Source organism: Pelodiscus sinensis, chromosome 4, assembly GCF_049634645.1.
Source record: "Pelodiscus sinensis isolate JC-2024 chromosome 4, ASM4963464v1, whole genome shotgun sequence".
In the NCBI taxonomy this organism is placed as follows: Eukaryota; Metazoa; Chordata; order Testudines; family Trionychidae; genus Pelodiscus; species Pelodiscus sinensis.
The window spans coordinates 127,579,345-127,601,217 of record NC_134714.1 but is presented as its reverse complement, the minus strand read 5'-3'; the positions used below and the strand labels follow the sequence as shown (position 1 = coordinate 127,601,217).

At 46.4% G+C, this 21,873-nt stretch overlaps 1 protein-coding gene across 8 annotated transcripts in view; it reads left to right on the top strand.

Moving 5' to 3' along the window:
* Nucleotides 1-21,873, top strand: part of LOC102453307 (mas-related G-protein coupled receptor member H-like) — a 31,743-nt gene that overhangs the window by 7,315 nt on the left and 2,555 nt on the right. For 5 of the 8 annotated variants that reach the window (XM_075928569.1, XM_075928570.1, XM_075928567.1 and 2 more), the window contains one exon: nucleotides 6,588-9,020. In XM_075928569.1, the coding sequence (XP_075784684.1) occupies nucleotides 6,675-7,589 (915 nt within the window). In that variant the 5' untranslated portion in view covers nucleotides 6,588-6,674 and the 3' untranslated portion in view covers nucleotides 7,590-9,020. Of the gene's footprint in view, nucleotides 1-6,585; nucleotides 9,021-11,728; nucleotides 11,831-21,873 lie in introns of those variants that run through there. The other 3 variants (XM_075928572.1, XM_075928571.1, XM_075928573.1) reach the window with 3 other exon arrangements.

Sequence of the window (21,873 nt, the reverse complement as noted above, 5' to 3'; positions counted from 1 at the left end):
TAAAATGGTCAGTGAAGCACAGTCTGGGAATTTCTCAGACACAAGTGGCTTTTTTTTAATCTGTCTCATGACAGCTTTAGAAAGCTATTTCCATTATGCTTAGCAGATCAGAAGCAATCACAGTGAGCAGAGACCTGATACTTTCTGATATTACAAAACTCCCCAATGCTCACGTAAAACCTCTGATCTCTGTGTATCTCCATGTCCAGAGTACTGCAGGCATCTCTCAGGTGGGATCCAGCAGGGACAGGCTGCCAGATGTGGTACAGGAGCCGACAGGGAAAATTTTAGTATCCTGATAAAGATTATTCCTCAAATCAATTTTGGAAAAAGACTCTACAGGGAGAATCTCAATTAGTGACTGACTGACCCTGAGGCTACATCTAGACTGCAGGCTTCTTTCAGAAGAAGTCTTTCCGGAAGAGATCTTCCGTAAAAAAACTTCTGAAAGAGCGCGTCCACACTGCCAATGTGCATGGAAAAAGTGATCTGCTTTTTCAAAAGAAAGCGACCACACTGATTGGACGCTCTCTCACACAAAAAGCCACCCAGAACCACGTCAGGCAGGGCTTTAGGTCACCAGTTGCTTCCGAGTGCTGGTGCCGGAGCCATGCAGAGACACGTGCTTAAAGGGACCCCCCTGAACAGCAGTTCCTCTGCTTCTGCTGCCTGCTTGCCTATCTCCTCGAGGGACAACAAAGCTCTCGCAGTGCCTGCTGTGGTTGCCCTGCTTTTTTGGATACCACAGCTTTTCTCTTGGGGCCATGGAGCCGGAGCTGCCCCGGGCATGCGATGGCCCCACATGGTCGTGCTGCAGTTTCTGCAGCACTTTGTGCCAGCTGCCTTCCTGGTCCTGCACTAGCTCGACCCCGAGCTCATTCTTGGGACCCTCTCACCGGGTGCGGGAGCTACTCTCTTGCAACTGCCAATCACAGCGGAGAGGTGTTTTTGGAGGCTCGACACCAGTTCCAACGGGTGAGACCAGCTGGTCATGGAGTGACGGGACCACCAGCTGTGGCTCCAAAACTTCCACACGCTGAAGGCCATCTTTTTGGAGCTATGTGCCTGGCTCCCCCCCGCCCTCCGATGATGCAACACCCACCTGTGACCCACCCCCTGGGGAAGTGGGTCGCAACAATCATCTGGAAGCTCGCCACCCCCAACAGCTACCGGTCGGTGGGCAACCAGTTCGGCGTGGGGAAGTCCACAGTCGGGGCCCTCCTCATGAAGATAAGGCACTCTCAGGCTGCAGTCCCTGCACGGGGGAGGGGAGAGTCCTGGAAAAGGGGGACCCTCAAGAAAGAGAGGGTGGGAGAGAAGCTCCGTCCCCAAGGAATTGTGCCATCTTGCCCTCACACAGTCCTGCTGCTGGGGGGGGTGAGGTGGCCTCATAGCGCTCCTGGGGTGTTTGCGGGGGGGGACGGAATGGGAGAGGGACGAACAGCTGTGGAGAACACAGAGCGCGGTCAATCATCCATGCGACCAACAGTCCTCGGGGCAGAGGAGGGGGATGTCCCAGGAGCAAGGCCTTGTGTGGCCTGCACAGCAGGTCCTGCCTCATAGGGACCCTGAGGTGCCCAGGGGACCATGCTGCCTGCTTCCCCCTAACCCTCCCCCAGCCCATGGACAAGCAGGCAAGGGAAGTGTCCAGTGGGCAGCAGAGGAGCTGGGAGCCGCCTGGCTCTCCTGGGGCCCGCACACCCCCCCTGCGGCTCGCAGCGCTGTCCGTGGGAGCGGGTGGTCCTTGCACGGTCAGGTATGCCTGTGTGTGGCGCTCCTTGGCGTATCTGGGGTTGTGCCTGCACCCTTGTGGCCAGCCCGCTTCCACCCATGGAAGGTGCTCAGAGGGCCCCCCCTTGGGGCCGTGGGGCCTCCGTGAGCCTGGCAGCAGGATCCCACCCACGCTCAGGGGCTGCCTGCGGGGCACACACGAACGCTGCACGCGGCTTCATGTGCATGGACTGCAGCACCATGTCCAGCCCAAGCAATGCTCACACCCCGCCCCCTCTGCGCCCACCTCCCCTCCCCGCCACGTGAGAAACAAACGGAGAGCCCTCGTCTGACGATCTCTTCCCTGCGTCAGACAAGGCCTGGGAGACTTCCTGGTTGACGGGAACCAGCTCCAGGGACAGGGTAATGGTGTCCGTCTCCTCCTCCTGCTGTCCCTGGTCTTCCTCCTCCTCCGCTGTGACCTCCAGCCGGGCGACTACCGGGGTCTCAAGACCGGAGTCCGCCATGATGGGTGGGGAAACGGCTTCCCCACCCCCTAGGATCTGGTAGAGCTCCTGGTAGTAGGGACAGGTGTGGGGTCCTCCCCTGAGTGCGAGCTGTGCTCTCTAGCCCTGATGTATCCCTGACGGAGCTCTTCCACCTCACTCTGGACCTGTTCTAAGGTCCAGGGTGGGTGTCCGTGCTCCGCCAGGAACTCGGCTATGCATTCAAAGATGTCCGCGTTGCAGCGCTTGGAAAGGAGATCCTGCAATGTCTCCTTCTTGCCCCACAGCTCAAGAAGGGACAGGATTTTTGCTCTGGACCAGGAGGTTGCTCACCTCTTGGTCCCCTGTGTGGGTCCTGGTACACCTGAGGCTACTCCCTGAGAGGGCCAGGAGGGCCTCTGAGGGCTTGTGGCTCCGCCATGGGTGAGCAGGCTTGTGGCAAGGAGAGACACACGGTCAGGTGCTGCTCTCAGGCCGGCTTCCTGCCACAAGGCTTGCCCAGGGTGCCTGCAGCTTTAAAAGCTGGCAGGTGACGGAACTATAGAGTCCTGATTACTTTGGACGGAGTGTCCACCAGGGCACCTGTGTTATTTCCTGGAGCCCTCTTCCGAAAGAAAATCCTCCTCCCCATCTGTGACGGACTAGGCTGAGTCCGGGCAACGCTGAGGGTGTCAGCTCAGGGCAAATTGCTCAAAACCAGGGCTACTTACAACCCTCAACTGGAGACCTTTCCCAAATAGGCCACAAACCGGTCACACCGAGCACTTCAGCTGACAATCTGGCCATCAGGAAGCCTCACGAGCAAAATCCCTCAGACACCCCAGTTTTCCCCATGCCACCACACTCAGCCCTGGACCTTACACACAGTTGAGAGGTTATAGAACCCAATCTCACCAACCCCAAACAGACCTTCCCGGTCCCAAAGAACCAGCCACAGTCCCAGGCCAATTTACACTCTACATCTTACCCACAAGAGCACGCTGAGCCAATCCTTTAGAATCTAAACGCTAAGGCTGTGTCTAGACTGGCAAGTTTTTCCGGAAAATCAACCGCTTTTCCGGAAAAACTTGCCAGCTGTCTACACTGGCCGCTTGAATTTCCGAAAAAGCATTGACGATCTACTGTAAAATCATCAGTGTTTTTCCGGAAAAACTATGCTGCTCCCGTTCAGGCAAAAGTCTTTTTCCGAAAGACTTTTGTGCAAAAGGGCCAGTGTAGACAGCATAGTAGTGTTTTCCGCAAAAAAGCCCCGATCGTGAAAAAGGCGATTGGGGCTTTTTTGCGGAAAACCACGTCTAGATTGGCCACGGACGCTTTTCCGCAAAAAGTGCTTTTGCGGAAAAGCATCCTGCCAATCTAGACGCGCTTTTCTGAAAATGCTTTTAATGGAAAACTTTTCCGTTAAAAGCATTTTCGGAAATTCATGCCAGTGTAGACATAGCCCATAGGTTTATTAATAAAAGAAAGAAAAGGTTGAGAGTGAGATTGTTAAGGAGAATACATTACAGACATCAATCACCACGTTCTTGATGCAGGCTCTTAGCAGAGACGTTAAAAAACTGCTAGCTTAGACGTCTCTGGTGTACACCCTATGTCAGGATGGGCCAGCAATCCTTCCCAGCTCTCTGTCCCTAGCAAGGATGCATCTGGAATCAATAGCAAGACTGAAGACAAGATGGAGATGGCCTCATGGCATTTTTATATTCCTGATGTCTCCCAAACTGAAGCTGGTCACGTGATCAAGTGATCTATCTGGCTGTGTCTACACTAGCATGAATTTCCGGAATTGCTTAAAACAGAATAGTTTTCATTATAAGTATTTCCGGAAAAAGAGCATCTACATTGGCAGGCTGCTTTTCCAGAAAAGCCCTTTTTCTGGAAAAGCGTCTGTGGCCAATGTAGATGCGCTTTTCCGGAAAAGACTACTGGGCTGTCTACACTGGCCCTTTTCCGGAACAGTGTTCCGGAATAAGGACTTATGCCTGAGCGGGAACAGAATAGTTTTTCCGGAATAGCAGCTGATTTTGTACAGTAGAGCACCGTTGCTTTTCCGGAAATTCAAGGGCCAGTGTAGACAGCTCGCAGCTTATTCCAGAAAAGCATCTGATTTTCCGGAATAAGTGGCCCAGTGTAGACACAGCCTCTGTGTTTCACATGCAAGTAGCCATTACGCATTGGCTAGTCTGCTAGCTTCCAGACACATTCCTCAGGTGTGTGTTGGCCACTCTGAGAGCCGTTGTCCATGGCTAGTTAGCACAGCCATTCACTGAACAACCCTTCCTCATCTCACACTAGGCAGTCCAGGCCCATTGCTCCCTCCCAGAACATTTAAAATACAAGAACAGAGCCCTTAGTCATAACTTCACATACAAAAACTACATGAGTACATGAGTGTCATACATAGAATCAGCAGAGCATAAGCTTCCATTTGACACCTCACACGGCCTGCTTGGGACAGAATTTGGGGCAACCACCACCCATGGGTGCAACAGTGTTCTGTCTGCTCACTTTAAAATCCAATAACGTGACACCCCCAACACAAAATGGATGCAGGCAGTGATGCCAGTAACATCACTGAGTGCATCACAGGGCCTCCCCATGTTTTGGCTCTGTCTTACGATAGGTTCTAATCCAATATTAGAAACAACAGTACAGAACTGGACAAGTATATGAAAACCAGGCTTGCCTAAAATAGGCTGCTTCATTGCAAGGTCCATCATAGAGACAACAATATCCCTGCACTGTTTTATAAACCCAAAGTAAAACTTGGTAAAAAACATAGCAGATCGGCTCTGCTTTTGCAGCATGAGTCCCATGTGTGTCATGTGACCTTGCCCAGCGCTAAGGAAAATATTAAATTCATCCATGCCAGCTCTGGCAACAGCCTGGATAAGTAGGCTGTGCCCACGAAAGCTCATGATACCATCTAAATGTTTTGTTAGTCTTTAAAGTGCTATCAGACCATTTGTTGTTTAAGTGGAATCCAATTAACATTGAGTCAATGTAGGTATTCACATTCCCCAAGTGTAGGCATCTTGGCACTTAGTCATGAAAACATAATGGTGATGTGCCCTCAGTTTCACTTTCCTCGCAGCACATTGTGGCTGGAATCTCCTTTGCCCTGTAAGAAGTTCCAAGACCAATTACAGGCATTAACTGTGAAATAGCAATATTGCAAGGTCCTTTAACATACAGTGTGTCATTTGATACATTTCTTGACAGGTTCAACGGTCTTTCCAAAAGAGCATGCACATTGTACATTTTTACAGTTCTTGGTAACAACAGCACATTGATTACAAAATTTATCAGCACTAGGAACAAATCCACACTGTTCGCATACACCTTTTTCCAAAAGAGCTCTTTCAAAAAAAGTGTTCTTCCTTGTAGAAAGAAGAGTATGGCGGTCAGAAAAAACCCTCTGTTCTTTCGATTTTCTTTCAAAAGAACGTGATTGCAGTGTGGATGTAACTCTGTCATGTAGACATACCCTGAGATTCTAAAGTGGAACTGCTAAGCCCCACTGTAATACACAGTCCAAGACATTCCAATACAAAGTGGCTGTGTCTACACTGGCACCTTTTTCTGGAAATGCTTAAAACGGAACAGTTTTCCGTTATAAGTATTTCCGGAAAAAGAGCGTCTACATTGGCAGGATGCTTTTCCAGAAAAGCGTCCGTGGCCAATGTAGACGCGCTTTTCCGGAAAAAAGCCCCGATTGTCATTTTCGCGATCAGGGCTTTTTTGCGGAAAAGACTACTGTGCTGTCTACACTGGCCCTTTTCCGGAACAGTTTTCCGGAAAAAGGACTTTTGCCCGAGCGGGAGCAGCATAGTTTTTCCGGAAAAGCAGCTGATTTCTTACAGTAAATCGTCACTGCTTTTCCAGAAATTCAAGGGGCCAGTGTAGACAGCTCGCAGCTTATTCCGGAAAAGCAGCTGCTTTTCCAGAATAAGTGGCCGGTGTAGACACAGCCAGTCAGTTCAGTATAGGGAAGCAAGGTAAGGGTTTGGTATGTTCATTAACACTACAAGGATGGTCTATTGTTCTCTCAATATTTATTCTACGCCATGGTCTTTTTCCTATCATTCCCTTTCTATACATGACTGAGAGCCCTTCCAATTTCTCTCTTCCCCCACTGCCCCTCTCTCCCCATGCTGAACTGTCTTTCTGCCTCTGTGTCCAAGGTGGTCCCCACCCATCAGCCTTTTTCCCTGTCTCTCCGTCTGTACCTAATCCTTCCACCCGCAGGCCATTATGGCTCTAGATCTCTCACACTCATTGGGACCTGCCTGTTCCAGGCCTGGAGGCTCAGTGAAACACAGTGCTGGGGAAGTCGGAGACATTGATTCACCATCTGCTTTCTGCCAACAGGTGTTTGCGACAGTTAGGAGAGACCAGCAGCCCACAGAAAGTTTCAGAATTACTGAGCTGAGGACATCATCATCATCCCTGCCCCCAATGGAGCCTGGCCTTGAAAATGGAAACAGAAGTCACAGGGTTAATTTCATACCAGATAATGTAGCTACAGCAATCATTGGTGTCACTCTGCTTTTCTGCCTGTTGGGGCTGGTGGGAAATGGGATTGTGCTCTGGTTCCTCGGCTTTCGCATTAAGAGGAACCTCTTCACTGTCTATGTTCTCAACCTGGCTGCCGCTGACTTTGGCTTCCTCCTCTGCTTGCCTATTTCCCTCACGGTGTACGTCGCACATTTATTTAACTTATTATTCTTAATAACAATCATGGACTTGCTGCTTGTGTTCACGTACAGCACCAGCTTGTACCTCCTGACAGCCATCAGTGCCGAAAGGTGTGTGTCTGTCCTTTTCCCCATCTGGCACAGATGTCGCCGCCCAACGCACTTGTCTGCTATTGTCTGTGCCTTGCTCTGGGCTCTCTCCTGCCTGTTCTCTGGACTGAGAGCATATTTTTGCTTTTCTGACTCCTATGAACGTTGCATGGTGGTGCTCGCTCAACTCACTGGCACAAGTTTCCTAATATTCACCCCTATCATGGTTCTATCCAGTCTGATCCTGATCATCAAGGTCCGCTGTAGCTCCCAGCGACGCCCGCCAGGAAAGCTCTACGTCGTTATCCTGCTCTCTGTCCTCTTCTTCCTCCTCTTTATTGTTCCCTTCAGTATTCTTGCCTTCTTCCTGAATATTGTTAATTATAGCCATTTCATCGCTACGGGTTTCATGCTGGCCTCTCTCAACAGCAGCATTAACCCGGTTATTTACTTCTTTGTCGGGAGCTACAAGAAACGACAATTCAGAGGAACCATCAAAAAGGCACTCCAGAATGTGTTTAACGATGAGGCAAATACCAGTGAGGCAAATCCCAGTGAGGAAGGGGTTAAGGATTCGGCCAATTAAATCCCTATGCAACCAACCAAGAACTTATTATGGACGTTTCTCTAGAACAGTGGTTCTCAGTATGCAGGCTGCTTGCAGCCCAAACAGCACACGTGACAGCCTCAGGCCCAGACCGGCGGTAACTACATTGTGTGGCTTCATATGCGGCTCACGATTGGTTGAGAATCACAGATCTAGAAGGATCATAAAATTCAAAGAAATTAGAGATGAGAAAGTTCCTCTCTTTCCATTCTTCTGTGTTCTGCGTATCTCGAGGACTGCTATCATCACTCAGGGCCCGATCCTGGTGCCGCTGAAATCAGAGGCAACATTTCCTTTGGATTTAATAGGAGCAGGACCATACCGTTCCTTTTCCCTATAATGTAAGGGAAATCTCTTACCATGAATATTTCTTTGGATGTTCTATTTCTCCAATATGAAGTAAATTAGTTTGATCTGATGTAAGCAGGGTCGGAACAAACTCATCCTTGACATGGTAAACTGAGGCAAAGCACAATGCCCAAAATACTGTGAGGAGATTGTTTAACTTATTATTTGTATGCTTTCAAGTCACTGGAGCAGTGTTACCCAAACAAATGTTGTGTTTTCTTCTTTTAATTAAACTTTGCATTTGTTAAACAGGGATTCAGTGCTTGCAGTAGAAGTATTGTTTCAGAGACGTAGCCAGAGTGGTGTACATCTTTCCCAGGTTCCTGGCAGGCGGGTTTATGCTGGTTATATTCTATACTGTTTAGCGGATTCCTTAGATATGGAACCCTGTAATGTTTGTTGCCACCCCCATGTGGCAGACCGGTCACCCTGATAATGACATGTTTGGAGGGTGTGTTACTGTTTCTTCTCTACAGGCTGCTTGTAAATGACTTCTCGCCGCTGGTAAACTAGGCTTGGCAATGTGGGGAGTGAACACGTGTGGATTTAGGAAAAACGGTCTCAGGAAAAGACGTGAAATCTCAGCATAAAGCAACTTGTTGGGAGAGCACCTGTACAGGGACAATCCACAAAACGTGCAACATGGCACTGCCTGCCCTCTGACTTCTGTACCTTAGTCCTGGAAATATTCCCTTCTGTTCATACTAAAAAGAGTAAACTCAGATGGGAGTTTATTCAATTGCAAAAGTGCCCTGGCATTGCAGAGCCATGTATTAAATTGTGCTTTCAGATTCAGTCTCCCCTAGAGATTCTCACCTGGGGCCGTTCTTTCCCCACACCCAACGTGCACTTTCCTTTTCCTCTTTCTGTTGACTGGTTTGCAGCAGGAAGCCCTGTCAATGGACATGCCTCACAGAAACAGAGCGAAACAGAGTCTCACAGAAATGGGCCGGTTGGAGAAAGTTGCTGACTGTTCTTTTCGAAGATGGAACGCCGGCTCAGGCTGTGGCCTTTGTGACACTGTGTCTAGGAAAGATGACCCTTTATATCACTTTTATAAAATTACCAGAAGGCATGAATGGAAAAGCTACGATCTATCAAGTACAATTCTCCTGATTAAAGCCACATATCTTCTTTGTATCTAAAGTTAGGAATATTGGCCAGGTATTTCCATCTCCAAGAAGTGTGTTGTTCCAGGGCCACACACCAACACAAAATGACAGATTTACATCAGGATGAGACAGCTCTCTGTTGTTAGCATGTTAAGGACACTTATCGCACAATAAGACATTGAAAAAATGCATCCCTCCCAATGGATTCTTCCTGTGGACACCTCAGCTAGCAAGACACCAGCATCCATCCTTGTGACTCAGCAAAACATGGAAGGACATGTGAAGAGAACAGGTAACCTAAGACTCTGTCCTGGGCCACTAACTTTCCATTCAACAATGTTGTGGGCTTTGTTTGGGACAGTTAATTTACATGCACATGGAAGATTCCCCATAGACACCTCAATTTTACCTCTTTGCTGCTCTAATTCTCTTAACTATGGATTTACAAGTCAAAGGGCCATCTTGAACCATGGACTGAAGACCTACCAAACTTTTGGAAGTGACCAGAGAGACTTTTGCCAGCCAGCAGCCTGTTCCAGCATTTCTACAATCCTGACAGAAACACTTTGCAATTGTTTGTATTTAAATTATCTATTAACCATTTGTAACTATTCCTTTCTTGTAGTATTAAATCTAGATACATATTGACCTGGAGCTAATTGTGTGATCCTTTGACATCAGTAAGAACCTCACATATGGGACTGACAGGACTCTGAAGAAATCAAAGTTGTGTACACAGCATCTTCCCCCCACCCATAGAGAGAAACAGGCAGCTGTATGTGGTAAAGCTCAGTTCAAAAATGCAAATCAAGGCCGCCTTGGGGAAACTGGAGGATTCCCAGCAGCTCCAGTTCACAGCACACTGGGGCTACAGCTGTACTGCAGCCTTCTTCCACAAAAGCGTATGCAAATGAAGCACGCTTCATTTGCATAAGTAATGAGCAGCCGCTTTTGCACAAAAAGGAGCTGTGTAGACAGCTCCTTTTTGCACAAAAATCCCTCTTTCACAAGAATCGTTCTTCCTCATTTTTTCAGGAAAAACAGCTCTTGCGCAAGAGGGGTTTTTGTGCAAAAAAGAACCATCTACGCAGCTCTTCTCTGCAGAAGGTTCTTCTCTGCTGAGGTTGAAGGTTTTGAGGCTTCCTACCTCCTCTCAGGAGCAGGAGCAACATGTACGGTGGACCTAGCCATGTGTTTCCTGTCTCCAGAGCTGTCCCTGTGCCAGCTGATTGGCTCCAGAGCCAAGAAAATGGCCTGCAACCCATCCCATAGTTCCACTTGGGGAGGGCAGCGTGGCAGTCTTGTTCTGCAGTGCTAAATGGGCTGGCAACAAGGAGGCAGGAGTGGGATTTTCCCTCACACTCACCTCACCAACCAGAGTTCTAAAGCCAGCTCCCCTCTCTACCCAACCCCATGTCACACAGAGCTGGTGCTCTCACATTGTGGCCATCTGCATGTGGGATGGGGCCTCCACTCGAGTTTCCTTCTCATGTAACTCTCGGGTCACCTATAACCATTGCATTACCCTTAATCACTGCTCCTTCATTCGTGTCCTTCTGGGATTATTTGAGTATTATAATCAGGGCTTGACAAATCGCTGTTTCTACTCGCCCATGGCGAGTAGATTTCAGCCAGTCGCCCTGTTCACCGGCGGCGCGTGCATGCGCAATGTGGGTCTTGCGCATGCGCAGTGCAGGGCTGGCGAGCAGATTTTGCCGCCGTTTGTCAAGCCCTGATTATAATGATCATAGTTAATACTGAATCAGACAATGAGTTAAGTTGTTTAATGGTATTGATGGTTATATGTAATACTTCTTTTAGGACTGTTTGCATTTTGGCAATCCTGGTGTGTTGGGGCAAATACAATAAATTCACCATTCCATGGTTAGTCTCTGATTATTTCTCTCCTGTCAACCTTGTCAGAATGCCTTTTTTCACTCTCTCTTTCTAGTAGATAGCTTTGTCGTAAAAATCACAAATCACTGCCACATTAAATTACAAATCAATATTCTTAGGCAAAAATATAGCTTTGGGTATGTACAGAATATATTTTATTGGCCCAGAAATCATGGTTATTGGATCTTTTTAGACATATATGAATGTAACAGAAATATTATATTTGGCAAAAAAAAGCCCTCAATAATAAGGTGAGTTCTAAAACTCATAACTAACTACCTTGGTTAGACCCTAAATGCACCAGATGCCTCTCAGATAATAGCAGCTTTCTGCAATAGTGATCCCTTGATAAATAGCCTTTAGCAACCCATTTCTGCTATAATTTGCAGAAATGTAGTGACAAAGGCACTGACTGATCTTATACTGACCAAAGTTCGCAAGCTGCCCTGATATTAGGATCTCTGTATCCCACCCTACCAAGCATAAGGAAAGGATTTCTTCGATAGGACTTGACAAGGATTGGCTATCATCTGTGTCCATATAACAGATCATAATTCAGAAAAGATCCCAGGAGAATGGGTTCATTTCCCGGGTGTTAGAGAAAACTAAAGATAAATGTTTGCTGGATGGATTTGCTGTTGATTGTTTTCTCTCTCTCTCGAGTTCATATTTCTCATGTCAACTCCTGCCACTCCCAATCCATAAATGGCTGACAGTTCCTCACAATATTGTGTGTTCTCTCTTCCCCCCCCTCTCTTCCAGTCTCCGGCATTCCTCAGGACTGTAAGGGCTCTAGATACTTCCCAATTACACCTACTGCAGTCTGGCTGTTCCATCCCATGAGGCAGCAGAGGAGCTGGAAAGGTCAGTGAAGCACAGTGCTGGAGATAGCCAAGTCTCTTATTCCTCTCTGTCTGCTCTCTGCTAATAAGTGTGCACATCCAGTGGGTTTGAAAGGGACATACCACCCATCACAGACAGCAGCATTTTCATGATAACTGAGTCAAGCACAGTGATCCTGCCTCCCACAGAGACCGGCTTCAACTATGCTGATAAAAATAATGGGAATGAATTCTTCAGAGAGTTTTACTGACATCTCCATTAACAGCACCACTCTGGTCACCTGGCTATTGTGGCTGAGGGGAGTGTTTTCTCAGCTTTTGTATTAAGGGCTCATGTAGGGTACATCTAGACTACGCTAGACTTTCGAAAGGCTATGCAAATTCCGTGGGAATCTGCATATCTTCTTCTCATCTCACTTTCGAAAGTGGAGCTTTCAAAAGTGAAAGTAATCTAGACACCATTTTGTCGGCAAACCCTGAGCTGTCCAAGGTACTGCTGCCTTCCTAGTTAGTCCTTAAGTCTGCCCGGCTTGAGCACCAGAGAAGAAATGCCAAGCTCTGATGCAGCAGCTTCTTAGACTGGCTTGCTGCCGTGAAAACAGATACTCCTATCTTGTCTGGAGGACAACCAGTACCTCCTGACAGCCATCAGTGCCAACAGGTGTATATTTGGGTATGTCTATGAACTAGGGGGCTAGTGAACTAGGGAGGCTAATGTAGGCATTCGAAGTTGCAAATCAAGCCCATGATTTAAATATCCCGTGCTTGATTTGCATCTTCCCAGTCGGTCACGATTTTTGAAATTTACAAGTCTGGACTAACTGCCCACATCTACAGGCAGCAGGGACCCGGTATTTCGAATTAAAGCCCCTAAATCGAACTATCTGTTAAACCTCCTTGCAGGAGGAACAACAGGTAGTTCGATTTAGGGCTTTAATTCGAAATACCGCGTCCCTGCCATGTGTAGACGCGGGCAGTTAGTCCAGACTTGTAAATTTCAAAAATGGCGACTGGCCGGGAAGATGCAAATCAAGCACGGGATATTTAAATCACGGGCTTGATTTGCAACTTCGAATGCCTACATTAGCCTCCCTAGTTCGAACTAGGGGGCTAGTGTAGACATACCCTTTGTCCTTTTCCCCCTCTGGCATGGATGTTGCTGCCCAAAGCACTTGTCTGCGCCTTGCTCTGGGCTCTCTCCTGCTTGCTGACTGGACTGAGATTTTGTGTACACTTTTTGAACACCTCTGCGTATTGTGACACCATGATCACTCAACTCACTGCCATGGATTTCATGATATTTACTCCCATCACTGTTCTTTCCAATTTCATCCTGATCATCAAGGTCCAACGAAGCTCCCAGTGACGCCAGCCAGGAAAGTTCTGCATCATTATCTTGCTCAATGTCCTTTTCTTCCTCCTCTTTATTGTTTCCCCTCAGTATTTTCACCTTCTTCCTTAATTTATTTCATAATTTAAAACTCATCGCTACCACTCTCATGCTGGCCTCTATGAACAGCAGCATTAACCCAGTTATTTACTTCTTTGTTGGAAGCTACAGGAATCGACAATTCAGGGGATCCATCAAAAAGGCACTCCAGAGTGTATTTCAAGAGGAGGCAGATCCCAGAGAAGAAAGGGATACTGCCAATTAAATCCCTATGGCAACCCACCTGGAAGACCATGTTATGGGCTGGAGGTTTCTCTAGAAAACGGTTCTCAGCCTGTAGGCTGCTAGCAGCCCACTCAGTACGCAGCTGCAGCCCATGTGACAGCCTCAGGCCCATACAGGTGGCATATGTGATGTGTGGCCGCGTGTGCCTCACAATGATAGAGTGAGAACCACTGGCTTTGAATGATCATAAAATTCAAAGAAATTAGAAACAAGAAAAGTTCCTCTCTTTCTATTCCCGTGTTCTGCATATCTAAAGCACCATTATCCTCACTCAGGGCCCAGTCTCGGTGCCATTGAAATCAGGAGCAAAATTTCCTTTGAATGAAATAGAAACACTCAGGACCACTTATTTTCCCTAGAACATAATAAAAATGTCTGACCATGAATATTTCTTTGGAGGTTCTATTTCACCGGTAGAAAGTAAATTAGCTTGCTCTGTTGTCAACAGGGTCTGAACAAATTCAGTCCTGACAAGGGAAATTGAGGCAAAGGTTAATGCCCAAAATCCCATAAGGAGGGTGTTTTATTTATTGTTTCTATGGTTTCAAGTCACTAGCACAGCATTTTCCTAATTCAATGCTGTGTTTTCTTCTCTTATTAATACTTTGCTTTTGTTATACAGGATTCAGTGTTTACAATAGTAGACAGATTGCTTCGGAGAGATAGCCAGGGTGGAATACAGCTCTCCCAGATTTCTGGCAGGCAGGTGTATATTGGTTCTTTTTTGAACTATTTAGAGTAACGCATAGATGCTGAACTCAATATTTTTTCTTGTTAACCCCATGTGGCAGAAGGGTTGCACTGCTTATGAAGTGCGCTGAGGATGTGTTACTGTCTCACCTGTAGAGGCTCTTAGGAACTGCCTTTTCACCGCTTGTACATTAGGCTTGGTAATAGGTGAGTGAACAGGTATGGTGTTGGAAAAAATGGTTTCAGGAAAAGAACTGAAATCCCAGCAAAAGCGAAAATGCTTTTAACAGAAAAGTTTTCCATTAAAAGCATTTTCGGAAAAGCACGTCTAGATTGGCAGGATGCTTTTCCACAAAAGCACTTTTTGCGGAAAAGCGTCCATGGCCAATCTAGACGCGGTTTTCCCCAAAAAAGCCCCGATCGCCATTTTCACGATCGGGGCTTTTTTGTGGAAAACAATACTATGCTGTCTACACTGGCCCTTTCGCGCAAAAGTCTTTCGGAAAAAGACTTTTGCCCGAATGGGAGCAGCATAGTATTTTCGGAAAAGCACTGATGATTTTACAGGAGATCGTCAGTGCTTTTCCGGAAATTCAAGCGGCCAGTGTAGATAACTGGCAAGTTTTTCCACAAAATCAGATGATTTGGCGGAAAAACTTGCCAGTCCAGACACAGCCACTATGTGCACTTTGCTCTCCCTACTTCTGACTGGTTTGCAGCAGGAAGCCCCGTCAATGTACATACCTTGAAGCAGAGGCACACAGAAACCGGTCGGCTGGAGAAAGCTGCTGGTTGTTCTGCTTTGCGACGGAATGCAGGCTCAGGCTGTGGTCCATGGGATGCCGTGTATAAGAAAGGTGACCCTTTCTATCACTGTTACACAACTACCATAAATCTTGTCATATAAGGTATCAATAGAAAAGCTAAGATCGATCAAGTATGATTGTCCTGATTAAAGTCACATATCTTTGTATCTAAAGTTATAAATATTGGCCAGTATTTCCATCTCCAAGATGTTGTTGTTCCTGGGCCACACACCCTGACAGATTTACATCAGGACAAGACAGCTCTGTGTTGTACACCCATTAAGGACACTTCGCTCACAATGGGTCTTTGAAGAAAATCATTCCTCCCAATGGACCCATCATGTGCATACTTCAGGCAGCAAGATACCAATGGCCATCTTTATGGTCCAGGAAATCATAAAAGGACATTTAAGGAGGACATGTAACCTAAGACTCCATCCTGGGCCAGTAACTTTCCCTTCACAAGTGCTGGGGGCTTCACTTGAGACAGTAACTTTACATGCACATAGAAAAGGCCCCCAAGACACCTGCCTTTTGTCTCTCTGCTGCTCTAATTCTCTAGACTATGGATTTACAACTGAAAGGGCCATCTTGAACCATGGACTGAGGACCTACCAATCTTTTTGAAATGACCAGTGAGACTTTTGCCAGCCAACAGCCTGTTTCATCATTTCTACAAACCTGATAGAAGCACTTTGCCATCGCTTGAATGTAAATGATCTATTTGTAACTCTATTCCTTTCTTCTCTATTAAATCTAAACACATAGGGTGTGTCTAGACTACATGGCTCTGGCGACAGAGCCATGTAGATTTGTTTACTAGACATACCCAAATGAAGTGGCGATTTAAATAATCGCCGCTTCATTAAAATTAAAATGGCTGCCACGCTGAGCCAATCAGCTGTTTGTTGGCTCAGTGCGCTAGTCTGGACGCTCGCCCCGTTATGCCTCATGGGCTGAGGTTTATCAGGGCAGTCGACAAATGCCTTTGATGTCGACTGCGGAGTGTCCAGACTAGTGTGCTGAGCCGACAAACAGCTGATTGGCTCAGCGCGGCAGCCATTTTAATTTAAATGAAGCGGCGATTATTTAACTCACCGCTTCATTTGGGTATGTATGTTTAGTAAACTAATCTACAAGGCTCTGGCGACAGAGCCATGTAGTCTAGACACACCCATCATAACCTGGAGGCAAGTGTCTGATCCTTTGCCATCAATAAGATCCTCACGTATGGCAAAATGGGAATTCAATAACCTCTCATTGCATTAGACTGGTGCCCCTGGAAGAATTCTGCAACACTATATAATGAAGAACTCTGCAGATATTAATGTTGTAGGTGCAGTATACACACACACACACACACACACACACACACAGGCTGCAGAGATGTTGGCCACCACCAGAGGCTACTAGACCTGGCACAGCTCAGTTCAAAAACAGAAGTCAAAGCCAGGAGGATGAAACTGGAGGGTTCCCAGCAGCTGCAGTTCACAGCACACGCTGAGTGTGGCTTGTCTGCAAAAATCGTTAGGCACAGCCTGCATGTACTGGTCGTGTCTGTGATGGGGGGTGGTCACAGAAGACCTCTTCAGGGTGCTTCCCAAGTGCTGACAAAGCCACTGACACTCGCCTCTTTAATGTTCTCACCACCCTGTCCTGATGACTTAGATCTCCTGGTTTCCCCGGCCAAGGCACAGAGCTGAGATCACTACCCCCTCCCAGAAGAGCAATATAGACACTGAACCTCTTCAGGTCTGAGGAGAACGCAGTTTTGGGCACAGCTCTTCAGGAAACTCACTCTGGTTCGTTCTCTTGGGAGTGACATGCCAGCCAAAGACAAAGGGAGAGTCAGGGGTGGGATTTCCTCACATTAATCTCACCAACTAGCATTCTAAGGCCAGCTCCCCTCTCTATCCAACCCCATATCACACCGGGCTCATGGGGCTGGCACTTTCATATTGTAGCCATTGGCATGTGGCTTCCACTCTAGTTTCTTTCTCCTATAACTCTTGGGTTACCTAAATCCATTTCATTACATTGGACCACTGCTCTTTGATTTGTGTCCTTCTGGGATTGGGTATTATAACGATTATACTTAACTCTGAATCGGGCAATGAGTTAAGTTATTTCACCATATCGCTCACTACATATAGTCCTTCTTTTAGGACAGTTTGCATTTTGGGGGGTTTATGGATTAGGGCAAATACAGTAAAGTCACCTTTCCATGGTTAATCTCTGTCCACTATTTCCTCTCCTGTCCACCTTCTCAAAATGCCTTTCAATCTCTCTTTCTAGTAGTTTTGTAGTTAAAAAAAATTACAAATATTTATTGTCACATTAAGTTAAAAAAATAGATTCTCAAGAAAAAATATAGCTTGGAGTATGTATACAGTAGAAGACCTAAGTAACTGTAACAAAATGAAACAGCAATATTTTATTTAGCAAAAAAAGGGAAAAAATGAACAAAAAGGGAAGTTCTAAATTTCATGTTAAGTGATTAAGTGGTTTATAATCTAAATGCATCAACTGCCTCTCAGAAGACAGAAGGAAGGACGTTATTTCCGTCACTCTTTGCAGAAAAGTAGTAACAAAGACATTATGTGATTTTCATAATGCTGACCAATCAGCTGCCCTGATGTTATGATCTCTGTATCCCACACTACCCAGCATAGAGAAGTCAATTCTTTGATGGGACTTAAGGACTGGTTGTTGAACACAACACAGGGAAATTGTGTCAGTATAGCAGATTATAATTCAGAAAAGAGCCCAAGAAGACTGGATCATTCCCTGGTGACAAGAAACTAAAGGGAAGTGTTTGCTAGATGAATTCTCTGCTGGGTGAAGGGGCGTGTTTTTCCCCCTGTCATCTCCTGCCACTTCTTATCCATAAATGGCTGAAAGCTCCTCCCAATGTCTTTTTTTCCTGTCTGTCTCTCTTTCATCTGGTCCTTACCCATCAAGCTTTCTCCCCATCTCTTTCTGTCCCTAGCATCCCCCAGGACTGTAATCTCTCTATATACTTATCAATCACACACATGCGGTGTCTAGACTGGCAAGTTTTTCCGCAAAATCATCTGCTTTTGGAGAAAAGCTTGCCAGCTGTCTACACTGGCCGCTTGAATTTCCGCAAGAACACTGACGATCTCATGTAAGATTGTCAGTGCTTTTCCGGAAATACTATGCTCCTCCCGTCCGGGCAAAAGTCTTTTTTGCACAAAAGGGCCAGTGTAGACAGCACAGTACTGTTTTCCGCAAAAAAGCCCTGATCACGAAAATGGCGATCGGGGCTTTTTTGCGGAAAACCGTGTCTAGATTGACCACGGACACTTTTCCGCAAAAAGTGCTTTTGCGGAAAAGCATCCTGGCAATCTAGACGCGCTTTTCCGAAAATGCTTTTAACGGAAAACTTTTCCGTTAAAAGCATTTTCGGAAAATCATGCCAATGTCGACGTAGCCCCCCTGGGATCTAACTGTTCCATGCCACGAGGCAGCAAAGGGGCGTGGATGGTAAGTGAAACACAGGGCTGGGGATAACCCAATCTCTGAAACCCCTTTACTAACAGGTGTGCACATGCAGTGGGCTTGAGAAGGAGATATGACCTACTGCAGAAAGCAGAGGTTTCGGGATGACTGAGCCTAGCACAAAGTTCCTGCCTCGCATAGAGACCAGCTTTAATTATTCTAATAAAAATAATGGGAACAAATGGTCCAAGACATCTCCCTTAATGTCACTCTACTCATCTGCCTACTGGGGGTGGTGAGGAATAGGACCATTCACTGCTTCCTAAGCTTCTGCATTAAGAGGAACCCTTCACGTTCTACATCCTGCACCCGGGCATGGCCCACTCTGGTTTCCTTCTCTTCCTGTGTGTTTTCCTTACAATGGATATGAGGAGCCATTTCCTCTGTTTGGATTTAGACTAGAGGCCTTTTCTGCTGCTACTCTGTTCACATAAATCACCAACCAGAATCTCCTAGCAGCCATCAGCATTGAGAGATCTCTCTCCATCTTCTTACCATTCTGGTGCCAATTCCATCACCCAAAGACTTTGTCTGCCCTTGTGTGTGCTTTGCTCTGGGCATTCTCCTCCCTGCTAATTGGACCAGTGTGTTATTTTCGTGCTCTTAATTGGAATGAAAAATGTCCAGGGACAGTCATAAGCCATGACGGACTGGGAAGGCAACAGTCCCTTGAACAGGTCAGTGTATACAGTAGATTTTAGATCCAACTGAAATCCAGGTCATGTTGAACTAGGGCAAATTGCAGATCCTTCCGCAGACTGCAGTGAGGACAGAGATAAAGCCCTGAAAGAGGGTAAGGATGGAGCAGATCCTTGGGGAAGTAGCCCTGGTAAAAGGCAACTGAGAAGAAAGTGCATCTGGGATAGGGCCTGGGAGGGGAGGGTATCACAGGAATGGAAGCTCATGGACATGTCCTCGGCCAGAAGGGGACACTCATGAGAGGATGAGCCCTTTACAAGCTCCCAGCGATGTCAGCTGAGAAAACTCTATGCTGCTAGCCTGTCCTCATGTAAATCATTCCACAGCCAGCTACTGTGCATGAAATACAGGCAGCTGTTCCACACAGCTCTGGGTTCTTGCTTATACACGGTGATGTATGAAACTTTCAGCTCTACTCCAAGGCTGCGTCTAGACTGGCAAGTTTTTCCGGAAAAGCGGCTGCTTTTGCGCATAAACTTGCCAGCTGTCTACACTGGCTGCTTGATTTTGAGCAAAAGCACTGACGTTCTTCTGTCCGAAATCAGTGCTTCTTGCGCAAATGCTTTGACGTTCCCGTTCAGGCAAAAGCCCTTTTCCAGAAATGTTTTTGCGTAAGAGGGCCAGTGTAGACAGCTAAAAACTGTTTTGCGCAAAAAAGCCCTGATGGCGAAAATGGCGATCGGGGCTTTCTTGCCAAAAACCGCATCTAGATTGGCACGGACGCTTTTCCGCAAAAAGTGCTTTTGCGGAAAAGCGTCCGTGCCAATCTAAATGCTCTTTTCCACAAGTGCTTTTAACGGAAAAACTTTTCCGTTAAAAGCATTTGCGGAAAATCATGCCAGTCTAGACGTAGCCCAACTGAAAAAATGCAAAGTGACTATCAACTAAATGTTGAGCCGATGAACCCTGATAGTCAGCAGGAGGAATTGAACCTGGGACCGCTGGGGCTAAAGCCATGTGCCTCTGTAGCATGGACTGAAAGTCAACACCCTCTCAGCTGAGGCTGTAGAGCAGACTTCACTTTGTCAGTGGTGTCAGTGCTTCTGAGCTACAGAAGCAAGGAGTTCTCTCCTACAAATGATGCTTGGCTCATACACCCCCAAATAAAAAGACACTGTACCTTCCCACTGTTCACTTGTCTAAGGTATCTTTCCATCTGCTGACCCTAGTGTTAATATAAACAAACACCAACTCACACTCAATGCCCACAAAACAGATATTAGACAGGATCACAAAGAAAAAACAGTTTCTTGCCATTTCAACCAGAAAGGACATTGTCTCAACGACTTAATTACCTGCATCCTGCTTCAAAAGCCTTTTAAAACTGCACTTGAAAGAGAATCCTCTGAACTGTTATTCATGCTAAAATTCGACACTTTACGCCGGGGTCTTAAAGACTCTAGTTATCTTACCCATTACAAAGATAGCTTCCCCAAATATCACCTCTAATATCATTAGCTCACAGACATTTACCTCCCCCCCCCCCCCCCCGGTATCACCCTTCTGTTCTGAAATTTGATTTGTTCTTTTCATGTGTGTTCATTTTTTTATAATTGTATCCTTTGGTATATATATGGTTGTGACTATTTTCTTCCACTATTTGACCTGAGGAAGTGGGTCTGGCCCACGAAAGCTCATCATCTAATAAACCATCTTGTTAGTCTTTAAAGTGCTACATAGTCCTGTATTGTGTTTCACTTTCCTGTGAGTTTTATTCCTTGTCTCTTGTCCTGAACAGGCAATGCACAGAAATGCTCGATCTCCAGAAGAATCTGACCATTTCTCTGAGCATTCAGGACAGGTGGCTTTTGAGCCAAACCTACTGGGACTGCAGAGCATTGGGGTCCAGTGCAAAAGAGCAAAATACAGGGGCTGATCAAGGAATGGGTTGAAACGTGAGGAAGGCAGAACAGATCCACTCTCCCATGTATCCAGTCAGGCAGGGCTGCTTCCTGAACCGGGTGCCAGATGTGGCACAGGAGTTTACAGGGAACATTTTAGTATCCTGATAACAGATTATTCCTCAGATAATTTGTGGGAAAAGATTGTATGGGGAGAATCTCAATTAGTGACCGACTGATCCTGAGATTCTAAATTAGATCTACTCTACTCCAACTTGAATGCACAGTTCAAGACACTCCAATACACAATCAGCTCAGAAGAGGGAAGCAAGGCAAGGGTTTAATTGATGGATTTTATGATTTGTCATAATTAACACTACCTCACTGTTCTTTTTGTGACTGCCAATATCCATTCTACACCCCTGACTATCCTCCCCTTTCCCTACATGAGTGTCAGTACTTCCAATTTCTCTCTTCCCCCACCCCACCCCTCCATGTTTAACTGTCTCTTCGCCTCTGCAGCCAAGGTGATTCCCACCTATCAGCCTTTCTCCCTGTGTCTCTCTCTCCATACTTAACACCCACCCACCCCTCCCCCCGGCCATTATGCCTCTGGATATCTCAAATTCATTGGAACCTGTGATAGAAATGTAGCCGTGTTAGTCTGGGGTAGCTGAAGCAAAATGCAGGACAATGTAGCACTTTAAAGACTAACAAGATGGTTTATTAGATGATGAGCTTTCATGGGCCAGACCCACTTCCTCAGATCAAATAGTGGAAGAAAATTGTCACAACCATATATACCAAAGGATACAATTAAAAAAATGAACAC